The following is a 26,517-nucleotide window of genomic DNA, read 5'->3' on the forward strand; positions in this document are numbered from 1 at the left end:
CATCAATAAGCTCCTGGAGCTAAAAGTGAAAACACAGATCTCAAATTCCTGCCACTGCATGGAAAGTGTGGCAACTGCTACAGATTCAGACAACTCATTCACATTCTTATGTAAACACCAGCAAGGCAAGAAAACATTAACAGCTGTACAGGAATAATACTGATACATCCACACGAACCAGGTAAGATGGGAAAAGCCAGACTGAATACCATAAAGAAAAATCACCACTTCTACTCCATCAGAAAATATTTCAGCCTTTAATGAAAACTGCAGGTGAAGAAACTCAGGTCACCACAAATTCCTCTCATCTTAAAAAAAACACCAAAAAACCAAAAAACCAAAAACAAAACCAAAACACACACCCAACCCCAAGCTTTGGCAAAGAGGCTTTAAGTAGTCAAAAAATAAGGGTGAGGTTTTGTCAAACAATAGAAAGGTACATTTAAAATAGGAAAATAAAAATAAAATATGTGTCTGTTGCACATTTATTAAGCAGTTAGTACTGAACATTGTTAATGCTTATGTCCAATGCAGCAAATGAGGTCAAAAATGCAGCAAAACTTGCAGAAACTTATCTCAATTTGTAAAGACCAAAACAACTGAAGAACTATTACTGAGCCTGTCGAATGGACAGCATATTGATTAAGTACAGCATGGGCAAAACCAAAATGAGGTTGTTTCAAACAAACACCCCCCCCCCCCCCCAAAAAAAAAAACAACCAACAACCCCAAACCCAAAACAAACTCAAGTTAGTCATTCACACTGCTGCATCATAAATTAACCAACTGCTTCCAAAACAAAATACTTTAACAATTAACATGTCAATACACAGAAGCTGTTTACAGAGGATGAGGTAACAAAAATTTTTTGATAAATCCATTAAAATATAAAGCATATGGTAAAAACTTCCTTTATACATCTGTTTGATTTAGTTCTAAGCTACTAAGACTAGAAAGGGGTTAGGAACTAAGATAGCTTGTAAAAAGGAACTATTAAAAAAAAAAGTGGAAAAAAGGATTGCAAGAGGCATACAAAGGCTCCTGGAACAGGAAACATGGAGAACATTACAGAAAAATGAACAAGGGGCATGAAAAAGTAATTGCAGCAATCAGTTTACTGAAAAGGAAAACCATTCCTGTATATCCTTCTCCCAGATACTACAGAGTCAATGAGATTGAAAAGCAATTCACTCAAACTTGAAAATGCCCATACAACATATAGTTGACCTTCTTAATGTCATTGCCATACTCGGTACTTGCTTAGTTTCACCTAAAGAACTAGATATTAGATGGCAAAAACCTACATTCTCTGCAGAATTCATTTAAGAAGTTCAAGCAGCAGCCCACTGTGGAGTCCTTCTGTAGGTAGACTGTAAACAACTGGTACTTCTAACCAACTTCCCAGGGAAAGTTTCCATATTCTCAGAAGATAATCATGGGTAGGTGCTCTTTGGGATAACACATGACCATTCGGGAGTGCTCTGACTCACTACTTTCCTTCATTAAGCTGGACCAAGCAGAAGTGTCACTGCCCAGTTTTCAGTTAATGCATGTACACAAATACAGTTGTCAGTTCAGATAACCTTACAGAAATAAGATTTCAAGAGTGATGGGAAAAGAGCACATGTGCACAATTTCAGAAATTGTACTTGCCCCTCGGGTCTGAGCAAGGCTGCAATTCATTCGCAGATATACCAGTGCAGTCTCTGGCAGTGGTATGATTTACGCCAAAGCAAGGCAGACAGTGCTGGTGTCTGCTTAACCTACGCTGGAGTTATGCACAGAGGTAGTTGTACTACCACTGACTGAGATACAGTATAGGTAAGGAACATGTTTTAACAGCAAAAAGGTACCAGGAAACAGCTCCATCTCGCAGTTTTCATTAAAGCTATGAACAGACTTACTTATCACAGAAACAAGCAACACAGAGCTCATTAGACACTGCTTCATATCACTGTCCCCTGCAGTCACAGAAGTTTTCTTTTTAGGCCACACAAATTCCAAGACAAACAAATTCATTATTCACTCTATTTCACCATTCTAAAGCAACACCAGGACTACCACCCAAGGATAAATCCAGTACTCCATCATGACATAATACCTTTTTTATTACAATATCCAAAAAACTGAGTATGCAAGATTTTGAGATCTCATGATCCCTTCTTCAATCTTAGGAATGTGCCATCTAAAGACTGTATATTTAAACCATAAAGGAGTTTAAATGTAAAGAAAAGAGAAAAATGCAATTTCTTCATAAACATTCTGTGTGTCTCTTCCTACCAACCACGCCATCCTCTGTAAAACCCGAAGATTTCTTTCTGTAAAGCAAATATATATATAGTGTTGGTAGCCCGCCCCACCCCGTCCCAAGATCAGTTTTTATTAATCTTCTGTATTAGTGTCAACAATCAGCTACAGATACATATTACTTTGAGAATTAAATACATAATCGTTTAATTCAAACAAGCAGAAGGGCAAGAGGAAAAAGCATTATGTGGATGGCACATTTGGTTGCAGATTACCAAAACATTCAGCCTTTACAATTCAATGATTCTTTCTCTAGTAATCAACTTTCAAATAAAATTTCTCTTTGTTGCAATTACAGACCAAAATACACTAGATAATTTTCTTTTACTACAATCTTACCATAGTAGTTTAAGAAGTACTATTACAAAATGCTTTTAATTAGTGTACTCTTTACAAAGAGTCAGAGAGGCAATGTAATAGCAGAGTACAGTGTAAAGAGTGCTTCTAGGAACTAGGAGTTTTTGTAATATGCTACTTGGTAAGCGATATAGCTACAGAACTCACAGCCACAACTGTTATGTCTACTCTCTCTCACTTAAGTAGCTGCAGCTTCAGTGCATTCAAACTGTGCCCGATGTCTCTGAACGGAGAGTTCTGCCTTTGTGAGCAATCTGAACAGATTAACACTGGTTTGAATTGAAAACACCCCTCCTTGATCTGAGCTAACTATGTAAACGTACACAGGAGAGGGGAGTTTTGAACTCAGCCAGGAAGGTGAATGCTCACCACGGCCACCAAGGGAAACTCTCAACCTGAAGAGAGGTGGTCGGAGAATAACAGAACTGGAACACAAAAAGAGGCAAACAAAAAAAAAAAAAAAAAAGACAAACAGCAACCAACAGAGCAAACACTTTAGAAAGAGCCTAATCCTTAAGCCTGCTTCAGATATTGCTCTGCTCTATAAAAGTGAATTTAGGACCTAAGGCTTGTAAGTTATAAGAGGCCCATGTGGCCAAGTCCATCTTCAACGTCACTGAAGTGCTTTCACAAGATATAGCTTTTCCCCGTGTTCACTGGTGAAGATGGGAGCCTTTTTGTAGTGTTCCACCAACTCATCCATAGTATTAAAGCGACGCTGCCCAATACAATAGACATTGTCCACGAGCTGCACCTTGAAATGTTTGTTCTTCCCCGATGCTTTTAGAGATACTGAGAAGTCACTGGGCTGTTGAGAAGAATTCAAAAGAAAAAAAAGAATTACATAAAAGTGAACAAAATGAAGGCGTAATTTTGTGGTTTCAGGAACAAACTGTGTCATATAGTTGATGGTAATTTATGCTAGTCTTTGTTCCACAGCTCGGTGCTTCAGCTACTTAAGAAACCCAATAGTCTATTATTCAATAAATAATTGCCATCATTATTAACGTGCACAGTTAAGTCAGTTAAGTGAAAGCTCCCCAGATGCACAGTCTGAAGTTGCCAATTACATGACTAAATTGCAAATATTATCTTAGTTACTCAACCTAGAAGCATGAGAATGTCAAGGAGAAGGGAAAAACTTCCAGCACGTATGGTTTCTTTGCTAGAAAGTCCTGGAGAAAGCAATTATTGCCATACTGCTTGGGCGAGATGAAAATTCCCCTTACCACTTTTTTTAGAGCCGTGACCACTAGAGGGCCGTTCTTGCTTTGCATTGCAAAAGCCAAAACCCCATTCATCTTTTATCTTCATTATCACACGTATGGGGAATAATTTCTCCTATTGAGTACACATTTTTTGTAAAAAAATATAAAGCTATAGAACGAAAACACAGTACAAATCTCACCATCAAACCACTGTCCAAAAAAAGACAAAATGTAAGCACTAATTAAGATATTCAGGACAGAACAATTTCACACTATACATCTCTTTGTCTTGGCATTGCCTTAAGGAAGACAGTTGGGATGAGACCATTCCGCTTTCTGCACCACATGCCACCTTAGGAGGGTAGAAAGGACACACTGTCCCTCTCTTCCAGCTGAACTCCATCTCTATCCATTGACTGCTGCTGGTTGGCCATACGGATGGCAATACAGGACTTGCCCTGCGAGAGGCTGCTGGAGGCAGCTGTTGCCAGCCAGCAGAAAAAGGAATAATAACAAATAAAAAGCACACACCAGAGTTTGTAGCAAGTGCTTAATGGAGATAAGTAACACCTCTGCCCCACCACTCTGCTGCTTTGGTTGGGCCACTGCTGCAAACCTGACCTCGTCCAGGGTAAACAAAATGCACAAGGGGCTATGTGGTTCACAGCACTGCCTGACAAACAGCCCCAAGCGCAGCTGTGGCACAGCAGAGGTCCAAGCGGGGTGGGGTGAAGGCATTTGTACATTACTGCTTTCACCAGAATTTGGTTCATGAAACCACAGCCTCTGGAGTCCTCTACGCTGCATTTGGGGGGTGAGATACTCACTGAGTACATACCCAGGTAAGCTGAAGGACAGCATTTTCTCAGTCACGCTGTCTTTTTTTCCTGCAACGATGCATGTCTCCACCCCACGCATCCCCCGTGTTCTGTCTATCCCAAAATCTCATCCCTTGCACCTCCCTCTCACCTGTTTTAGTACCGATGCCTTCTCTGCCTTCCCTTCCGACTCCACCTGCCCTGCCCAGAGCAAAGCGAGCTCCTGCTGTGCCTGTTGATCTGGCTCTGGCCCAACTCCCCAGGCTTGTACCTCAGCTTTAGGCAGCAGCTCTTCCCCTGTTGCACTGCTCAAGGCAGCAGCTAGCTCCCCACACCTCTGGAGTAATTCTCTTCTACCTCAAGCCCACTACATTCCAGATCCACAAGCATCAATCATTAAAAACCATTTTACAGAACACCCACAGATGAATTACCCCCTCCGTCTATAACCCAGGGTCACTGGGCCTTGGCCAGGTCAGTGCAGGGTCCATCAGGAAGGCTGCCTCAGGCATCAAGCAGCTCCAAAGCCACCGGCTCAAAATATACACAACACCCTCCGTGACTACTTAGAGGACTGGGGAGGGTGGGGAAAGGGATGGAAACAAATGTGCATGAGAGTGTACCTTTGGGGTTTCCAGGGCTCCACCCAAGATACATTTCATGCCCTGTCATCCATCCTTAGCTCCAAGTTGGAATACTTCTATTTTAAGCCAGCTAGCTCTGATATTAAACCCCTGCCTCAGGAGCACTGCAAACAAGGCTGCACAGAGCTCACACCAAGACTGACCTATTTTCAACACCTATCCTACTGGGTTAAAGCTAACCCAGTTGTACCAACACTGCGCTGTGCTTAAGACCCTGAATGCAGTGTGGACAAACCCTCCAAGCAACCATAACCACACAGGCCTGGGACCTGTTTTAGTGGACATCTCCATAGTCGTAAGCAGCAGCCATTGATCGGTAACAAAACACGGGCCTGCACAAAAGAAAGCTCTGCAGAAGCTCTGGGACCCTGGGTTCATGGAGGAGAAATCTATTGCACGGGCTCTGGGCAGCGTGCTGATCACTGTGCTCTGAACACAGGCCACCAGGCAGGTCCATAGGGTCTCTTCAAGGACAGCACTGAGGGGGGCACTTACAGACTATCCGCTTAGGATTCAAGAAACATGATCAAGTCTTGCTGACTGAGGTTCTGCTCCTTCCATGGGCAATGCCTACCCCAAACGAAAACCAGTAACCAGAAGGCCCTCATTTAAAATAGAAGAGCTTGCAAATGGAAATTTCATAATCTGAACCAAACACATTTTTTTTGGTTTTAGGAACAGGAAAAGATGTTATGACAAAGGTTTAAAAATAAGTGAAATAATCACTTTGTGCCCAACAACGTTTTAATATTTTCTGACAAAGCACAGTTGTTTTCAGCATATCCAAATTATGAGTTTTCAAAGCTCTTTGTATCTGCTAAGAATCATTATCTTTAGACCAAAAAGCATATGCTAATGACACACAGAGACATGCAGCACTGAAAGAGGTCTTAGACCTCTGATCTACTGTCCTATGTCCCAGGCCGTGGCCAGACTTAGACCTCTGTGAGACGATCTACACACTATGTTAAATACTTTCCTGCCATTTTAATTATAACTTCAATGAATGAACGTTCCCCTGAACTATTGTCCATTCTTCCCAGCCTCCGCACTGCTAGTTAGATTAATGCATAAATAGAAGACTTTATTATAACTTATTTTCTCCAGAGTATGTTACAAAGTTTATTCTTTTTGTGATCCGATTTAATTAAAAAAAAGCCCACAACCAAAAAAACAAGCGGAAAGGCTGATCTAACTCCTGAGAGCCATCATCCGGTGCTAAGAGATGGAAGAGCTCAAACAGCTGTTGCAAAAATCCTGAAACCCTTTATTGGCCTCAGCACAGTAATTTCTACAAGAGTCAAACAAACAGCAAAAGAAACTGGACTTGGGGGTTTGTTTTGTTTTGTTTTGGGTTTTTTTTGTTTGTTTTTAGTTCCTTCCCACTAACAAAACTGCAAAATGGTTAAAAAGACTATTTTAAAAAAATTCTAGATAAACTACTGCTCTTAATATTACCATTTCAAAGTATGCTGGTTCAATGCAGCTTGAATTGGTTCCCTGCTGTCCTCCTTGGATTTGCTCCAAGTCTGTTTATTTTATTTACTGTTTAAACTATTTTGTTTCAACTGCTGGCCAATTTTTCTCCCTTCTCCCTCTTAAATTAACTGCTATATTTGGATGTTTGCACACTAACTTTTCCAGGAATAAAAGCCTCACATACACCAAATAAAGGCACATCAGAAGTAAGCTTTAATCCCTGAAATCTACAGAGGACTTGATGATGCTGGAACAGAATTACAGAACACAGATTCATGGCAGAGAACCTGTGAATATTTTTACACCATCATAACTGGGAAGACCTAAACCTGAAGTTAAATCAATTCCTACAACAGAAAACTGAAGATTAGCTGCAGCTCTTTAGTCTAGGTGAATTACTTTTTTGAATTGTTTCATATTCCTTTATTTTAACACCAGATTATCACAAAGATGACCACAGGCTAGCTGGTGCCTACAGCATGTGGAAGACAACAGGTAGGAAGATGTTCCTTTAATTTTACTTCTTTGGTCAGGAACTTCACTGTCTTTTTAAAAAAGGATAGAAAACCTTATCAAGAAGACAAGTTAGAAAATGACATAATAGAAAACAAGGGAAACCAGGAAAGAAGGTTCCCTCTTTACAACCTCCATTTGAGAATGAAACAAGGCAATTCTATTATAAATGGCAATGTTGGGGAAAAATAACTCCCACTGGAAGCCTTTTACTGATTTTGTAACTTGTCAATCCACTTCCACTTGGCAATGCCCTTCCTCCATGGAAGATATTCTCATGCACTCATTCTTCAGACTATTCTAGATCCTTTAAGCTCCAGCCTGTAAGCCTGACCCGGAGCTTCCCAACTCCTTCCACTTCCATACCCAGGTTTTCCCTCACTCCTCCTTCACCCAGCCAAAAAAATCAAGTCATAGCTCAAAGGTCTGAAGTCAGGCTGGACAGAAACATCCGGGAGAGTTAATTCCTTTTTCTACCCATTTAGATATAAACAAATACCCTTCCTCTCCATGTAATGTTTGCCATGTTCCAAAATCAATGTTACACAGGTCAGAAACATGAATTGGCTCCATCAGTCTTCAAATACAGCTCTAATAAGATTTCTGTTCTTCCATTTGAAATAGACTACTAAGGTATTTCCTTAAGCCTGGTTTTGAAGGTAAACTTTCTCCTCCTCTTCGTTGTATTTGTCAATCACAGCATGTCACGGAAAATGACAAATGCTTCAGTTTTTGAACAGCTGCCACATTGCATTGCTTCTATCCAACACTTGCAGGATTAAAACCCCAGGAAAATATGGGACAGCCTGAAGGCTACACAATCAGCATCTCAAAAAGCATAGAAACTCTCAACCTGTGCATCCTCCCTCTGCTGTCACTATGGCTGGACAAAGAGCAGAGAAGCTAAACGTGATCTCAAAGGGCTGACACAAATCCAGTTGGACCTACAATCCTCAGTATCATCTTAATACATCTACGATCATCAGGATCAGCTGGTATTATACCCTGCAACCTCATTTAGGATCGGTTATTATAATTTGATAGCCGTGACACTATCGGCAGAAGGTAGCCATTACTTCCTAATGAATAATTGCTCCTGAAATCATGCAAAAAATTGCATAGCTTATTCATGCTAATAAACAGAACTGGTCTGAGAATAAAAAACATTGTCTCTGCTTCATGGGAAGATGTTGCAGGGCTATGAAGTAGTGGTGTTTTGCACCCACTCACAACAGAACGCAATGAGACTGCAAGTCCTGACAGAAGCTCCCTTTGAAGTCTAAGGGTGTCTGCAGCAGAGGATCTGCTCAGAAGCTTGAGGTGTGGTGTGGCTGCCCTCCCTCATCGCCAGCCACAACCTATTACTGCTTCCTGTTAGCTATAGCACTAGCAAGCACACTTGTTTCCCAAGGTGAACCTGAACAAAAAAACCTCTTCCTTCCAGATTTGCTTCTCTCCCCAAAGGAATCTTAGATCTTCAAAGCATGTCAATCACCTACCCAACCCAGACCAATGGTGTCAGCCAAGTCTTACTTGTCTTCTGTTAGGTACCAAAAAGAGAGAACAAAAATCTGACCGTTAAAGAACTTGCAATTCAAAAAAGGTAAGAAATGGCTGCACAGAGACCGCATCGATTAAATCTGCATTATTTGTTCAGAAGTACAACCTAAACGAGACAACAAACTTCAGTTTTCAATCAAAAGGGCAGCCTGCAATGCAAAGAACAAATCAAGCAGTGTTTCTAACTAGGTATGTTCCACTTCAGTCTCCTCCTTCATGTCTCCAAAACTAAGGTGACATTACTTAGGTGTAACAGAGTTGCAAAAACGTTACCAGTAGGTAACTGTGCCTGTTACATAAACTATGGGCTTAAATGGTTCAAACAAGTTTATCGTTCTAATAATAGTATTTCGTAATTAATGAAGATAATCAGGCTTCTAGCCACCTGACAGAGTTCGTCTCAGGATATTCTCCACTATGGCAGCATCCCTTAGATCTAAGGGTAACTGAGGAGATTATTTACGGCGAAAAGAATCTACCTGTGAGACAAATATCTGGTAAATTACATCTAGAGAAACATTGTAAAATCTTGCAACTACTAAAATTTGAAATGGAAAAACATGACAGTCTCATCAAGTGAATACAGAATGATACAAGCCATCTATCCAAGGAGAGCTTTTCATAGCTCAGTAACAATAGGAAAACTCAAATCTATGGAAAAATCTTATACATACAAATGTTTGCAACTAGGGTGACAGAAGGCTATAGAAAACTCTAAAACAGGTCAATAATCAGGCAAAGGATTAGCAGAATGACTCACAGTTTTATCTATGGGCCTTATTAGAAATGAATAACCCCTGTACCCACAGCTTTAATAGGTGGGTTCATAACACAATGCAATGGGACTTGCTGGTCTGCTGGAAAGATGAGCAAACTGGAGAGCTGATAACTTCGCTCTCTTCAGCCTGGTCTCTCTAACCAAGATCTTTTGCTCTGATTGCGCAGACACTCCTGGTGACTTTTAGCCACTGCATGAAGGGCCTGTGTAGTCATGCATGTGAAGTACAGTAACCATCAAGAATTTGAGACTCACTTCTAAAGTCTTTCTGTGTTCCAAGCTTGAAACAGGTATTTTATGATATTTTTCCCAATGCTACCAAGTATGCTTATCTGCTTATTGCACCACTCCAGACACTTAACAAAAAACAAAACAAAACCCCCACCAAAAAGTTAGCAATCCCCAATGCTTTTATAATTCACATGCATGAACAAATGACATGATGGTATGACATATAAAGATTAGGGCATACAAAAGTCTGAGATGTAGCAAAGTATTTCTTTAAACCTAATAAAAACTAAAACTCTCTACTAGTACTAAGACAGTAGTACTCAGACATTTACAGGTGTAACTACAGTTTTTCTCGTTGCTCAAAAAACTCCAAATACAGAATCATTTGGATACAAGACCAGATCAAGATTAGAAAAAAAGAAAAAAAATTAAGTCCCTCAATTCAGCACTTTTTTTTTTTTTCATGTGTGCAAAAACTTGCTGTAATATGAATTGAGAAATTTTTCCTGGGATTCCATTAAGCGTCAGATGTAGAAACAACTTGAAGACCACATTCTGAATGAAACTTTTTGTGCTCTACAAGCAACAATTTTCCCAGCAACAATGCAGGAAGCAGATTTGAAACTGCTTTGAATACAAGTATGTTCAGTGTTATGATGTCATGTTAAATGAAAAGGTTACTGTGTCTTTTCAAGAAAATTCATTTACTCCAGAGGTAGACTCTTCAGCGCAAAGAAACAGGCTGTAGTACGGTGATCACTGTGATATGGCATGGGCTTAGAAATGGCTATGCATTTTTGTATTTACGTAATGTATTAATTTTCAAATTGTCCCTCTGGCACTTCCCCGAAAGACAGCAGAAAATTGATAGCTACTGTCTCAGAATAACCCACAATGCAGCATCCATATCTGAAAGTGAGCTTCTACCTGCTGGATGGACACACCAAGGGCACACCATATCCAGTATGGTTCGGACAGGATGCTACTTTGAAGAGACTGCTGAAATACTGTAATTTAATGATTACCATAATCCTCTAGTGGCTTTCTACATTTTAGAAGATGTATGCCCCATCTTAGCCTCTTCTTCTGTTGATTAAAGAAACTTGATTTCTCCCTCAGACTCTGTAAGTCAGTCATGTTTTCTAAATTTCTATTTTTCTTCCTGTTTTCCTCTGGTTTATTTGCATTTGCCTTCATCCAGTGATTACAGTTAACTAAGAGCAGAAATAGAAACTCAATGACACAGAGCTTCAAAGAAAGGGTAGTTTGACAGCTATTATGTTTTCTGCAGAGCAAATTTATCAACGAAAGATGCCTGAAACCTAATCATACAATACTGTATCCAGAAAAAAATAATACTTGGGACAGTTACAGAATTGTATTTTGTCAATAATATTGGTTGTGATGTAAAAATTTCAGGGAATAGCAAGAGTCCTAGGTTCAATAATAATAAACAACTACTGTTTTCAAAAAATTAGAATGCAATTTTAATTGGATTTAGAAAATCCTGCAGAATTAGCAATTTCCTTGTCTTTCAGCTGTTCTGCTGTCACTGTTCATCTCCCTCACCAGAAGCCAGCATGCCTGCCAATCCCAAATTTTAGCATTGCATATGAGGAATGCATGACAATTCAGACTGAAACCTGAAATACTTAGTTGCTTGTCCACTGAAGGGTACCCTTTAGTATGCACTGTTTAGTGAATCTGCCTCAATACTACCTCATATTTTGACTTCATCCAAGTACCTCTTCTGAGTAGTTAAAATTTTAACTTTGGAAGAACAAAAACAAGAGATGAAATGCAAAACATATTTCCAAAAAAGTACTGGGAGCTACAAGGGTCTTTACTTCCACATTCCAGCTCAAGCCTAATTTTATCTGTTAACGTAAATTCTTTGTCTTACAGCCTGTAGTCATGCCAACACCTACTACTGACTAGTTACTCAAATCATTTACACAAAAAATAGCATATGAGAACAGTTTTGTTCCAGTTTATAGCCAAATATGATAAAGAATATCACAAGTTCTAACCAGAGGTGATATATGCAATCAATACAGCCTTCTAAAGTCATTAAAGTCAAGAAATCTTTAAAAAAACATATTATAGCTCAAACGGAATGTATTTGACACTGCTCTAGTTTTTATTCGTAGTCTACGTTGTAAACCAGGATAGCCCACAACACGGGCACAGTGAAACCTGATATAAATATGACACAGGGATAGATATCTGTAGCTGTATAAGGTATACTTATTTTAGTAGTATCGTACACTCAAATTAGAAGACTGAGCTAACACAACTATATTAATTTTGAATTTTTATACATGAAGCAAGAAAATACTTAGATGGAGGCATCTGCTAGACAACACTTTGTCTTCAGGGACTGACCTTACAATTGAAACAATAAATGCAGAACAGCCCTAATCACAAATTCAGATTTGGTGGGGGGTTTTTTGGTAGCTTTTAAAAGACATATTAGGGAATTATTAAAAACTCTCATCTTTTCAAAATCACAGTCAAGGAATAATTAAATTTTGAGCACTTTAACTATGAATTCTCTGGCTTCAGCATACATGAAAGACCTTTCAGTGTAATTTAAAATTTTAACTTCCAGAATTACAATGATCCCTAATGAATATTACTCATATCCCTCTGATGTCATCAAAGCTCAATCTAGAAAGCATGAGCTGCTGACTTGACCCCCTCTGTTGTGTATCATAACCTTAACAATTAGATACAACTTTACCTTATTAAAACCTAAATAATCTCAGTAGAACAGAAATACAGTAAAAAATGGGATTTTAACCAACAATTTAAAGAACCTATGTTATTATTCAATTAAAAGCAGAACAAACCCAACCAATACAAAGATCTCAATTTGCAGTTAGCTTTAAAATCAAGTTAATGACCAAATTTGCAATTCACAGGAATTATTTTATCTTGTAGCGCTGTAAATTTGAGGAGGATTGCATACGAGGAACATATGAAAAGTCAGATTGAAGCCTGAAATATTTACCTTGCTTGTCCACTAATTAAAAAACCCTGGCTAATACAAAACAGCTGCTAAATTTCAGTGCAAATGTCACTGCATTTCAGTAACAGACTAATTCTCACAAGCAGTAAGCGCATCAGTTGGTAATGCCAAAATGTTGCTTGTTTCTTTAAGGGGGAAAAGCCCTTTACTACAGATAGGGAAGCTATTAACTGTCATGCTTGCTAGCCCAAGCATTGGGTATTACAAAGCCTACCAGGCTGAGTACCACTTACCGAAGATTCACTATCTCTAACAAGGAAGTCTCCTTCCACTCCCCTTTCATTCAGGGCACATTCTGCTTGGTGTCGGGTAACATTCCCGTAATACCACTCTCTTCCAGCAAACCGTCCAGTAGAGGATGGTCCCGTGTAGCTTATCTGAGGCGGATGGGAAGTGTTAATGGTAGGACCATCGCTAATGATTACTACATAGTTTTTAGGAACAAGACCAATTTGCCCTCTGGAATTTTTACATTTCCACCATTCTGGGTCATTTTCTGGCTTTTCAATGACTTCCATCGTTTCCCCTTTCTCAAAATTGAGCTCTTCTTCTGTGACGGAGCTGAAGGGATACAGTGTCTGAACAACGTGAAGTACTTTGGTGCCCTGGCCGTTACTCATGGAAGCGCCTTTCCTTAAGCTGAGAAAGCTGGGGGAATCTGCAGTTGCCTCCTCAACCTCCTCTACCACATAGTTCGAAGGAAACCATCCAATCTGTCCATTGTAGCTACCTCTCCACCAGCCGTCACTGCACTTCTCCATGACAATCACTCGGGATCCTTTAACAAGGGACAGTTCATCCTCCCTTTCCGCGACATAGGCAAATTTCACGTAGGCTGGAATGTTAAGATCATAAATCCGGTCGGCACTACTGCCATTGGATGGGTATTCTGCGTCTGTGCTAGGAGTGGGTGAGGCGTCTCTTGCACTTGTCTTTCTCTTGGTTTTTCCCAAACCTGTTAAAGAAAGACACATAAAGTGGTCACTTGGAATGCTCATCCCCAGACTGCAAACACTGGATTTGGTGACATGCTCTCCACCACTTTAACAACACTGCTAAATGGAGATCTCTTCTGTAACACTACACAGTCAGAAAACACCACCTTTAAGAAATTATCTTTAACATCCAGTTGATGCACCATTAAGTAAGGAGCAATTTGTGTTATAATAGCTCTAGTCCCTTCCCAGAAGTACCAGAGTTTTAACACACTTTAAAATAGTGGTTTCTTCACTACTAGAACAGCTAATCACTGGAACAGTTGCACAGCTTGCTGTTATATCTCTTAAAAATCCAGCCAAATTATCATGCCTTTTAATTTTAGTGATGACTTTAATTTGGCTTAAGCAAAACATGAAAGGAAATCTACAAAAATAAACTAACACAGCCATAAAAGCTTAAGTTTCTCTGCAGATTACATTCTGCTCTCTTCATTCTTCAGTGAGTCCCCAGGCAGCTACAGCTGCAACTGCTTCCAACTGCAAGTCTCCTTTTGAAATCCACACCTCTTTCATCTACATTTCATCACGTACTATAAAAGCATAAACCTGACAGTGAGGAAGGCCATTTGCATATGTTCCCCTGTAATCTGTAAATTCTGATGTACTGTTGTGGCTTTAATTACAGCATGGAATACAATGTACAGAAGTAACAACAATAACATGAAACACAACTTTTTTTTTTCTTAATTAAAGGAACCATGCTAGCGTCTGTTTAAATATAGAAGAAAAAACTCACAACACACTTTGTGTACTTTTCAAACTTCTGTGGCAAGGACTGCTTAAGCTTATACATAAACAGAAAGATAGAGTGAACAAGTAGCCCTCACTTGTGAAATTCATTTATAAAAAAATCTGAAGAGAAAACAAAAGATGAAATCTCAGTATAACACAAACTAAGCAACACCCAAAATGTCATGCAGGGGACAGAAAGCAAAAACCAACACAGAAATTGGAGTTTCTGTACTTTTCTGCATGCTCCTTGAGCCTTGCTGGCAAGCGAGAGATTCACTTGAGACAGAACCAGTACATGCTGATTATGGCAATTGAATGGGGTGCATATTATTTCATTTTTACCAATTCAGGACTATTTAATCTGGCCACTCCACTGCTGAAAATGTGTTCAGTTTTAATATATACACATATATATGTACATGCATATACACTGCAAAACCACCTGGTTTATTTCACAGAGTTAGCTGTACAGCACAAACAGTGTGCACACAACCATGTGGGCACTGCTAGACAGAAGGGTTAAATACATTAATTAATACAGTCTTAAGGTCTCAGAAGACTGCAGAAAATTCCAATGATCCTAAAGTGTTTCCTGACCTTCCCCAGCAGCTCCTTGCTTCCTGCTGGAGCCTGCTTACATCCTAATGTCATTCTAACTACATCATGTCAGCCATGAGCCAGTGGCTGCACTTTCAGGCAAAATGAGGGAGAGCAGCTTATTGTACTAGGGGAGACAATCGCAGGAAAAGAGTGTCCAAGCAAGCACTAATGGGAAGCTGCCCAGGCTCTGATCTCTGCCAAGACTGGAAATTTTCATCAGTTTAGAGATCATTCTCAACCAAAGACAAGGAAGTATCAGAACTAAGGAGCATTAAATTAGGGTGATATAAACAAACACAACTTAAGAGTCATTCTGTTAGGAAAGGGGGGCAATTACTGTTATAACTTCATAGAAAACAAGCAACTGTATTTCAGTAGTCACTCTACACAAAGCCCTACACTGAGATTGAACCTCCAAGATTAAAAGCTTAGGTTTTGATGTGCTTGGTAATGGAGATATGCAGCACCACTTCTTGGAATTACAGTAGAACAACAAATACAATACAAAAACCCCACCAGATGATAGAGTAGCTGGCCAGGAGAAAACTAGCTGAAAATCAGAGTACAGAAATAATGGAGATATATGAGGACGCAGTGTGTTAAGAGAATGCCATAAACTGAAGTATCTAGAGAAAAAACTGTTGACAAACAGGTGAAAAACAAATTTCTCAAAAATAAATTCTGAGGTCTGATAAAGGTGCCTAAACATTTAGCAAAAGGTCATCATCCAAGCACTTTCTTTCAAGTGGAGGTTTTTTAAGTTGCATCTTTTTCCACAAACCTTCCAGTGCTGCATCTTACATTTTAAATGTTCCTTTCTATCCTCCCCATTCAACATAAACCATAACAACATCGGGAAAAGAAATCAGAAACTTCACTACTTTGCTTTATCAATAAAGGCAGTTGGAGCTCTTCAGTTTAACATTTAACGTAACCAAGCTTTTTAAGGCTGATAGCATGGTAACAATTAGTCTTTTGCAATAGCAGCAACGTGCACCAAAGATTGTGTTTCCAGCTGGTTTGACCAAGGTAACTAACTACGCAGAGACCCATTTGAGCCAACCACAGCAAAGGGTACACACAGCTTTATCTAATACTCATTTTTAATGTGAGGTTACAACATTCCTAACTGCCTCTATGACAGAAGAGGAAACAAGTTGTTCCATGAGCAGAACGAAGGAAATCTGTTCCTGTTTTTCTCCTTACACCTCCTGCCGCATTACTCCCCCTCTTGCCTCCCCCATCTCCTGTAGGATCCATAACAAGCCCCTTTACCATATGACTGCCTTCGCATGCCCAAGTCCTTCTCATACCTCCAGCTCTCCACTGCCATGTCCAAACTACCCTCAACCTATACCCCCCCCTCTTCCCTGGCGATGCCCTCCCTACCTTTGTTGGGCTGGCCAGCCAAGCACAGTGTCTGGCACCCCGCTGCCTTTCAGCCCTGCATGGACTGAGCAAAAAGCTGGGATTTCACTGGCTTCTCCAGTGAGGGACACCAGCAATGACCCTCCCAGGCACTGAGTTGGAGAAAACCAGTTAGTTTATCTCTGCCAGTCTGTCAAGTTTGCTTAAAATTGGCTATCAAGGGTGGACAGATGGATGGACGATGACAGCTGACTGTGACAGCATGACTAGTGTAAGCTTCATTTCCTTAGGAAACAAGAAAAAAAAATATAATTTAGTAGGATGGCTGGTCATAGTTAAGCAAGAATAAAGTAGGATGATTACAAACTTCACATGCACCCATGACAAAAATCACAAACCTGTTAGAAAAAAAAAAGTACAACCTACATGAGTCATCTCTGGAAGAGTAAACACTGCCGTTACTCACTACTAACAGAAACATTTGCTTACTACTACTTGTAAGGGTATCCCTATTATTATGTTCAGATGGAATGAAACCCATGTAAGGATTTTCATGGAAAAGAAAAAATTCAAGCACATTTGGAGACATGTTTGGAAGAGTCAAATATACTTGTGACTGCACTCATGATTTTGGCATTTTTATTGTCTTTGTTTTAATGAAAACTTATCTACTAGTGAAATACAACTGTATTTTCCCATTCTGACTCATTGGTTACAGTTCACCTGAAGCCATAATCCTTTGGAATACAACTAGTTGTCATACCCAGAAACCTAAAGCAACGGATTAGCTTTTAAGTGAGGGGAAAAAAGTGGGAGTAAAAGCATTGCAAAGCAGAAGAAAGCCTATTTTATGGTATGGTATCTCATAGGAAATAACACTTTACAATCTACAGCTGACCCATCCTAAACTAGTTCATTTTCATTCTCACAAACAAGCTGCCAAGTGATGTAAGTAGGTTTAATTTTTAGATGGATATATTGCAGAGGTAAAAAAAAATAATAAAAATGGTTAGCATCATTTCCAGAGAATGGATCCACTGCAAATCCTCCTTCTCTCTGCAGTGAAAGAAGTCTTCTGGCCCCCAAGTTAGTCCTATGGAGACTCAGAAACATGCCTCCCCCATTACTTTGTGCCCTCTTCCTTTCCTCACTCTGTTGCAGCTCTAAAGAATAGCTTGTTTTGCGAGCAGCAGGCTGAAGGAAGACCAATTTCCTATGCATTTGCTTCCTGTCTTTTAAGTCCCCATTGTGCAAGCCCCAGCTTTTCACCCTTTCGTTACCAACTTGTCCTTCAGCTCACACCTCCGATGCCCTCCCCCTGCAGTGCTTCCAGCCTTCTCGCCTTATTGTGCTCCTTAAGCTCTCCCAGGAAATGTTCTGAGCTTCCCCCAGACCTCAAAGTGGTGGAATTTCCTTCATCACGCCCCTTTGGCCTGATACTGTGATACTGACAGTTCCCCTACCCCTACTCTATGTCTTCTGCCATGCTGGCCAAGCTCCTGGGCTCAAAGCTTGGCCACCTGTCAGACAGCACAGATGCCCTGACTGCCCAGCCTTCCTCCTGTTAAAACCAAAAGGATTTCTCTCTCCTTCTGCCTTCAGTGAAAGCACTGAAAAAGGGCCGCATAGCTACAACCTTTATGAAAATTGGTGCTTAGGATAAGCAAGTTTAGTTATCTTTAAAACTTTATCCTAATACAGAATTTATCAAATACAAATATAACACGTGTATAGCAAGGGATCTTTTCCCCACTAGTAAAAATTCATATTCCATTTGCTAATTATGGTTTGTAGTACATACCACCTTTCCCAGAAAAAGCCCATTTACAAAACAGATCTTTTCCTAATTTTAGGAAAAGCTATCTGATGAGTCTTTCCATGCTCCTGTGAGTTGGTGTCCTTGCTTGAAACTGATGGGTGACCACATTTTGTATTTTAACTGCTTTTGCTCATCTCCAGGAGGTGAAAGAACAGATTCACTGATGTGGCTGTATAATGCAGGCTTATTCGTACTCACATTTATTTTATTAAGTTCTGTTTAAGAATAAATTCACTAGACACTGAAGATATTTGCAGTCAAATTGTCTAGCACCACCTTCCCCAGACTGCTCCCTATGTTTATTACACCTTGTACATAACTTTAAATAGACTAAATACAATTGCATTTCTTTTACAAAGGAATTTCATTTGATATCTCAGATTACTGACTTTTCCATTCTCCCATTTTCTGTATATAAAAAGGTCAGTCAATACCCAAAGCCAATTTCTGAAAAATAGTTGGCAAGTGACACTAGTATCATCTGAATTCTCCCAACCTATCTTTTCTAAAGCCTTCTCTGATTTTAACACATAAATTATGAGCAAAAATATTTTCTGCGCATCAAATCAAATTCACAAAACAAAAAAAAAAAAAGCAGCCTTTCAGAAAAAAAGGTGCAATACAAGAAAACTGTAATGCTTTGAGAAATCATAAAGGCAACACTAAATTTCTGAAGTGGAATTCCTCAGTCCAAAACTCAATGGAAGAGACCATGCCATTAAACATGCCAGATACAACTGCTTAAGAAGACTCCAATAACTTCTTATTAAAATATCAAGAGCATTTAAGGAAGGACACCCCCCCTCCCCCAAAGTAAGTGACCATTAAACTATAAAAAACACTCCAAACCCAACAACAGAAGTGTCTCAATACAACTCAATTCTTGGAAGCTACTTCCTCTTTAAGGAACTAGTTTTCTACTAAATGGTGTCCTTCAAATATCCTATATCAATGCTGGAGTAGCTAGTTTGAACCCTAAATATACAGCTGGAAATATATTAACAAATGCTGCTGAGTAATGCTGTTACCTTGCCTCTCCCCACGGGAATTAGAAAATCAATTTTTTTATCTATTTTCTTTTATTGCTAACAGATTTTTTTCATAACAAGTCAGAACTAATTTTTGTACCATGTATTCAATCTTTTATGTTTGAAATTAGTTTTCCATCAGTTATATATTATTACAAAGCTGTAAATTGGCAAAAAATTAATTCAAGTATGACATAGGTCATCAAATAGATATCTTGAACTAATAGTACATCACATACTGCCAGCTACTTTCTTTCACAGTCTATTCACAAACACAACAAGCTTTTTCTCAATTAAAAAAACTAAATTATGCTGTATTACCTAGTCAAAACACAGGAACTGATACTACAACTGAATTAAAAGCACACTTATGTACAGTCAAAAACAAAGGTGGATAAAAAAATGATGTATTTAATTTTTATCTCTCCAAACTGTATTTTGTAGATTTTTTTTATTTTTTCAATCATCTGAAAACAGAAATGTGATGCCCTGCCCACCTGGAAAGGCAGGCAGGACTACTGAGGATCCCTGCCTTCCCACCTCCTGGCTCCCCACCAGCTCTTAAGTTGCTCAAATTGGCTATGTCTTCCCCAAAGAGACTAGCTCTACCATCAGGTTAGCACCCAAAAAAATCAACCCATGATGCTCAGTTCTGTCAAAAGTCAATGAATTGGCATGATTTTAGTGAGATGAATGCAATGCTATGCTGATCTTGATAAGTCAGCAGCTATTTGGTATCAAACTGATGAACATATAAAAAAAAAAGGTATTGAGAAGAGGAGGAAAAAGGGTGAAAGTCCTGGGAGACTGTTGCTTCAGTTTCTGCCTTAAAACCTGTCCACGCTACCACAACTCTCACGCATGCTGTCAAAGCATGGATTTTAAACATAATATGAAAGAGTCTTTGAACTAAATGAAATAAAATGCATTTATAGGAAAAAAATATTTTTTAAAAGGATCTTTCATTGGCATTACAAATTACCCAGTAACTGAAATTTCTTTACATTACTAGCATTCTTCTCTGAATTACAAAAACACCACCAAAAGAGTTACTTGTAAAATTTTTCATACAATTTTTAATGTAATCTGTGTACCCTCCCTTCTAGAGTAAAACAGTTTAAACAGCACTGTTAGCTTTATGGTTAAAAAAAAAATGATCATAGAAGCCACCACAAAGAGCATAAGTAGAGTACGTTTTTTATGAAAATATTTTAATTTTAATCAGATTTTTAAAATACTGTTTTTCTTCTTTAAAAATAAATCCATTAAAATTCAAATTGAAACAAGACACTCCAGAGCTGAAAAATTTAACATTATTGTAATCTATTGAGATGACTTCCATTGAACAGCTGAAACAAACAAGTGAAAATGTTTAAGGTTGATAAATTTAAGGAAGCCAAACAAATGAGCTAGGAGAACTCCCAGTATAAATACCTAGAGCAAGACCTTGTTCAAATACTGAATAATAATAGTAATCTCTGAAAGAGTTAGAAAAAATATTTTTAAAATAATTTCTGTTTAATGGCTTCTAGAAAAAGTTAAGAAATCAATTTCAGCTGTGATGAAAATACATTTTTGTTCCCCCAAATATAAAACAAAATTCTAGAGAACAGCTCTCCTAGTTGTAAAAATCTTAAAAGACAACATAACCAGAAATTCTCATTCAATTTACTAATCAGGTGTTTTATGTTAGATGCAGCAGCAATAAGCAAGCTTATCAAAACCCATTTTTATTTAGAGGCTTATGTAATATTTTAGCCAATTTTTATTTAAGAAACTTAAAAATCATGATTTTTCTTGTGCATTTTAATAGAATTGCAATTCCACCTGGCTTCACATATACGCAGTTAAAAAATTTTCCTTTTCTGTCTAACAAGTTATTCATCTCTTGATACTAAGGCTCTGAGTTATATTCCATATTAATGTATGCATCTAATAAGTAAGCAAAGTTTACAGTCTTTTTTAAAAGAAAAAAGTATTTAAAAAGAAGTCATTAACTTTTCAGGAAAATTTCTAAGAAAAAACAAACTGATGTAAATTAAGTAATTCATTCATCCAAAGCAGAAATAAACACATCATTTCTTAACAGCTGGAACATCCAGACCAGACATTCATTCATTTAGCTTTACGTTACTTATTATTTTTATAATTTTAAATTAACTTGTCTTTGCCTCTTTATTAAAAAGGAAAAGTTTCTTCTGTTACACAGAAAGAAAAACCAAACATTTCTGCACATTTTCAGTCTGTAACCTCCCACCCCTTCTTCTGCCCCTCCACCTACACATCCAGTTTCAAAGCAAATGTTCCAAGGCCAAGATCCGTATGGACAGTCAGTATTTTAGAAGCAATATCTCCATCAACAGCACTCTTTAAAGGACACTGCTATAAATTCCAGAAATCTTCATCTGCACTTGTGATACAGAAATGAAGCCTTACAGCTCTATTAATGATTTTTCTGTATCTTCTTTAAGCAGCTCAATATCAAAAAAAGCCACACTAGAACAAACCAGAAAACGGAAGCTGCTCTTTAAATGTCAAAGTGAAATTCTGACATTTCGACAACCAGGCTGCTTTGTCACTATGTTTTTCAAATGCAGGAAAAAGTAATGTCAAAGTTTCCCGTGCATCAAACACTATTCGGTATGGAGGCTCCCATAAAGAAACCAACTCCACAATTGTATTAAAAACAACTACTGCATTAGTTCTTGTAATTTAGACTGTGTTAAACATGACTACCTGTTATCATGAAAAGTACATTCAAAATCCAGTACCAGATAACAAGTTTTCTGTACGCAGAGCATTTTAGATCAAAAGGTTAAAATGAAACATGTACTACAGGGGCGTATGTGGACAGAGTTTTCCAAAGATGCCAAACACACGATCCAAAGGCTTCCATCAACTGCCTTGCGTATGTTCTCACCCCACTGGAAAAGCGAAGTAGATGAAGTCTTACCAGGCCAGTTTAAAATGGCCTTGGGATTTTAAATTCTCTAAGGAAAACAGTGTTCTCAGTCTCAAATAGAAGGCATATAAAATAAACGGGGTTTCTCAAGATCTATGGTTCCAATTTCTGCAAATTTAAATTGAAGACAGTTTGCTTTAAATACACACCTGTTGCTTTCAAATAGAGATCATTTAAAGATATTTCCACCTACTTTGTAATCTTATTAATGTTGCTCTCTTGATTTTGTAGGATACCCTGATAAGAAAAAAACAGAACAGGACTACCTTAAACCTAAGGCAACCCTATCATTCTAAGAACAGATGTATAAGGGATGAGGAGAAGGCACAGTAGCCCTGCAGGACTTCCTAGTGCTTTCTGTTCCCTTCATGTAGAGAAGGAGAGCTACGCCGTTTTGCTTCCCCTTCACAAACACTAACAGAATACTGACAAAGAAACCCCTAATATGCATGAGGTGCTCCAAACTGTTTACCCCAACACATGCTCCTGTCCCTCAGCAAGCATACAACAGCTTATGTTCCCCCCTCCTTCTCCAATGTTTGATGGGAAAATAATTTATATTTAGCTATCTTGCACTTATATGAAGCAAAAGAGGTGCATGGGACAGCTCAGGATACAAATCCAATTTGCTAACACAAACTTACTCAATTTTTATTTTTTATTTTTTTAATAAATAATACAGCAAGCACAAAGTAGATTACCCCTCAATTTAAAGGCTCTTCCCGATACATGAGAATGAATCATTCTATTTTGGGTATGGGCAATTATACTACTAACTTGGTCTTTTCACTTCTTTTTTGCTCAAATTTGCTCTCAATTCTGTACATGAAAATGAAAGGTTTTATAGATGTAACAAATACAAACTGAAGTTCAGATAATCAAGCCCAAACCTGACTAAATAAATTACAAAGCAGTATTATACATAGCCCCTCAACTCAAGGAAATGCATTAAAGACAGCGATGCAAGTACTGATTAATGGGCAATCTCTTGGGATCAAAAAGCTCAAGGCAGTCCTTCCTGAATGTACCATGGGTCGGCTACTCTTTGAGGTTACAGTGTTTTATTCCAGTTGGCCCATACCAGCACCAAGCATGATGTAAAGCCTTAGTAATTCCAGCATAAGGTCAGAATGACCATGCTATATTATACTGAAGTTTTTAACCATTAAATAGCATCTTGGATAGAAAATCCAAGGTGTCTCCGACTTTTTTTCTTTGGAAACGACGGAACTCCTTACAAGCCCGTCATATATACTGCAGTTTTAAGAAAGGAAAGCACCTTCTCTTCACTAACTTCCTCCCTGAACTGCAATGCCCATAGCATCATTAATAAAGGGCTCTCAAGTTATTTGCAACTACATGCACAAAACCAGACATCCCCACCACTGACGAGGATGTACCAGGGGAAAATGGCTTGCTTAAACAGCTTGTCTCCTCTGAGGTTTGGCCCTCACAGCCAAAACACCAAATCCCACAACTCACAAACTAAAACAATTTATTCTATAGATTAAAATTCAATAATGAATTAGTAAGTAATGCAGTAATAAATTTAGCTCCTGTTCTGGAGAACAACTTCCTGACTGAACAATTAAAAAAATATCTTACAGATTTGTAAATTGGTAGAGACCATGTACAAGAACAACGACTTTTCACTACACCAGAACACGTTTGCCCTGTCTTTTCTCTTTCACTTTCCATTTTCTTTCATTTACAAAGTCTCAAAGACTGCTGAACAGCAGCAATGGCAATGATTGCATATAGCTTAGACAGTCTACAGCCAAAGTCCTAAATCAATTTTCTGGTGCAAAATACAGTTACAAATAGTCACCTAGTAGAATCAGCGCCCATGAATGTTCACATGGCCAACCTTACCGCGCATTCACAATAAGAGCAGTGTTGGTCCAAATCTCTTTGCTGAGACCACAAAAACTTACTTGTTAGTAATTAATCACATTTACCACTGAAGTGACTCAAAGAAAGCCATCTCTGCCACTGGAACCCTCCCCTCCTTAAAAACAAGTGGCCATTTTCTCTCACATACCAGATTTATGCTGGGTGCCTGGATACACTGCATACATCTTGATTTCTGCTTTATGGATGCACTCCACAAAACAAAACATTTTTGAGACTCAGAAAAAGGAAGGAAATCTTCTCCTGTACATTCTAAGACAAAGCCCAATTTTTTTGGTGTGAACACTATGTTAGAAGTTTTGTTTGTTCAGGTCTTCAAAAAAACTGAGAAAACAGAAATCTATAGAACCCAAGTGGGACGACACAGATTAAAAAAACCAACAAATGCTCCAGAAGACCCTGGAAGATTAAATATTAAGACAGCCCAAGGCCTCAAAAAAAAAGAGAGGGAGTCAGTAATATTGAAAGGATTATTTAATGATGTATATTGGAGGAAATACCTGCATCTAAATGAGAAGAATTCTACAATGATGCTGAGGTGGTAGAAGAAGCAGCCATTGTCATTTCAATATAGAAAAATTGCTTGTCCTTCGAGTCACTGGAATTCTTTGGAAAATGGTGTCCCCAAGAGTTCATACACAGGCTATTGATTTTTGCCAGCCATCTTAGATCGGTCTTTCTAAGAGTGACCCAGCTACACACACCAAACAAGTTATACACAAGACCTCAAAACCAGCTACTGTCGACTGTTCCTTCTCTGCTACCACATTCACACACTAGGACATGAAGCTAAAGGAGAGGACAGTACACAGAGACCACTTTTTCTGAAGTGTGGTCATTGCATTCCCCCACAAACACATGCTTACATTACAGGAGAAGTCCAACCCTGACAGCAGGGCGCAGTGTGGTGATCCACACTGCAGCCCCAGTTCTGCTGCTTCAGAGGACTTTGGTCCTCCCAGGAACCTGAGGGAAAGGAGGACAGAAGGGAACACAACCCAAGAAATCCAGTACAAGACACTACTTGGAAAAAAAGTACTCTATTTTAACTGCCTCAGAAGAAGAGACTTAATTAGCAGATTGCTTAAAGGATTTTATTCTATAGAAAAAATTAAACATCAAAAGAGTTGAGGATTCAGACACAAGCTTTTAACACTACCAGAGCAAAAAGCTCTGCCTCCATGGCTGGAACAGGGTATAAGGAAGAGCTACTGGCAATGGGGTGACTCTCTTTAATAGGGAAAGATGAAACTGCCTTGGGAGCTAATCTTTGGGCTTGCATGTTGAAATATAAATGGCTCGGAGAGGGGCAAAACCAAGGGTCCTCAAAGGTGACAGTTGAGGTAATGCCACCAAAGACACCAGTACACGCAGCCACACCGAGTTAAGGTGATCCTTTTATCTTTTCAAAACATAATTATGACTAAAATAAAGGCTCATTCTACAATCTGTAAATGTCAAATTGTACCCCCATACACTGCATGGGAAGGGAGGAGAGAAGTACCTATTACACAAAACTTCTAATACGATACAAGGAACAAATTTATTCACTCAACATGGCCTAAAACCAGCAAGATTTCTTTACACCTTCAACTTTTCAATGTTCTACTGCAGCCATCTTATTAGAAAAATCTGCTGAAAGGTAGAACACATCACCTTTCCATTATATGTTTGTTTCAAACTCATGAAGCAGTAAATCCTTTAAATAATGCACTCCAATAAATAGTTTGCATAAAACAAACTTTCAGCAGAATATAATACACGCAACTGTAAACTGAAACGAGCAAACTTCTGCTCCCATCACCAGCTAGTACTGGAGCTTGGGGCCACTGCAACAGGCTGCAGGCTCTGCTTTCGCTGCTGCTTTTGGCTTTTCAACTCAGCTCAGATAAAGGGCCGGATGCATACAGCCGGCAGAGACAATCTCTTATCAAGCAGTAAAATAAGCTTTACTCTATACCTTGAGCTCTCCAAAATATTTACTAATTTTCTTTGCTTTCGAGTCTTTTTGCTACAGGCAACAAAAAAAGCATGAAGTTTGTGATTTATTTTGTTTTGGGGTGGGTTTTTTTTTTTCAGTAGTCTGCTTTGCAATTTCAGATTTATTTTCCTTCATGAGTACATGTTCCTTTAGAAATGGTAACACGGTATTTTTTAGAAAGTCTGATTTTAG

At 38.7% G+C, this 26,517-nt stretch overlaps 1 protein-coding gene across 2 annotated transcripts in view; it reads right to left on the reverse strand.

Annotated features, from left to right (window-relative positions):
* Positions 1–2,090: 2,090 nt before the first annotated feature.
* Positions 2,091–26,517, reverse strand: part of NCK2 (NCK adaptor protein 2) — an 88,872-nt gene continuing 64,445 nt past the window's right edge. For both annotated transcript variants that reach the window (XM_056328129.1, XM_056328130.1), the window contains 2 exons: positions 13,160–13,881; positions 2,091–3,472 (listed from right to left, as the gene is read on the reverse strand). In XM_056328129.1, the coding sequence (XP_056184104.1) occupies positions 3,278–3,472; positions 13,160–13,881 (917 nt within the window). In that variant the 3' untranslated portion in view covers positions 2,091–3,277. The remainder of the gene's footprint in view (positions 3,473–13,159; positions 13,882–26,517) is intronic.

This window comes from Falco biarmicus, chromosome 2, assembly GCF_023638135.1.
Source record: "Falco biarmicus isolate bFalBia1 chromosome 2, bFalBia1.pri, whole genome shotgun sequence".
Classification (NCBI taxonomy): domain Eukaryota; kingdom Metazoa; phylum Chordata; class Aves; order Falconiformes; family Falconidae; genus Falco; species Falco biarmicus.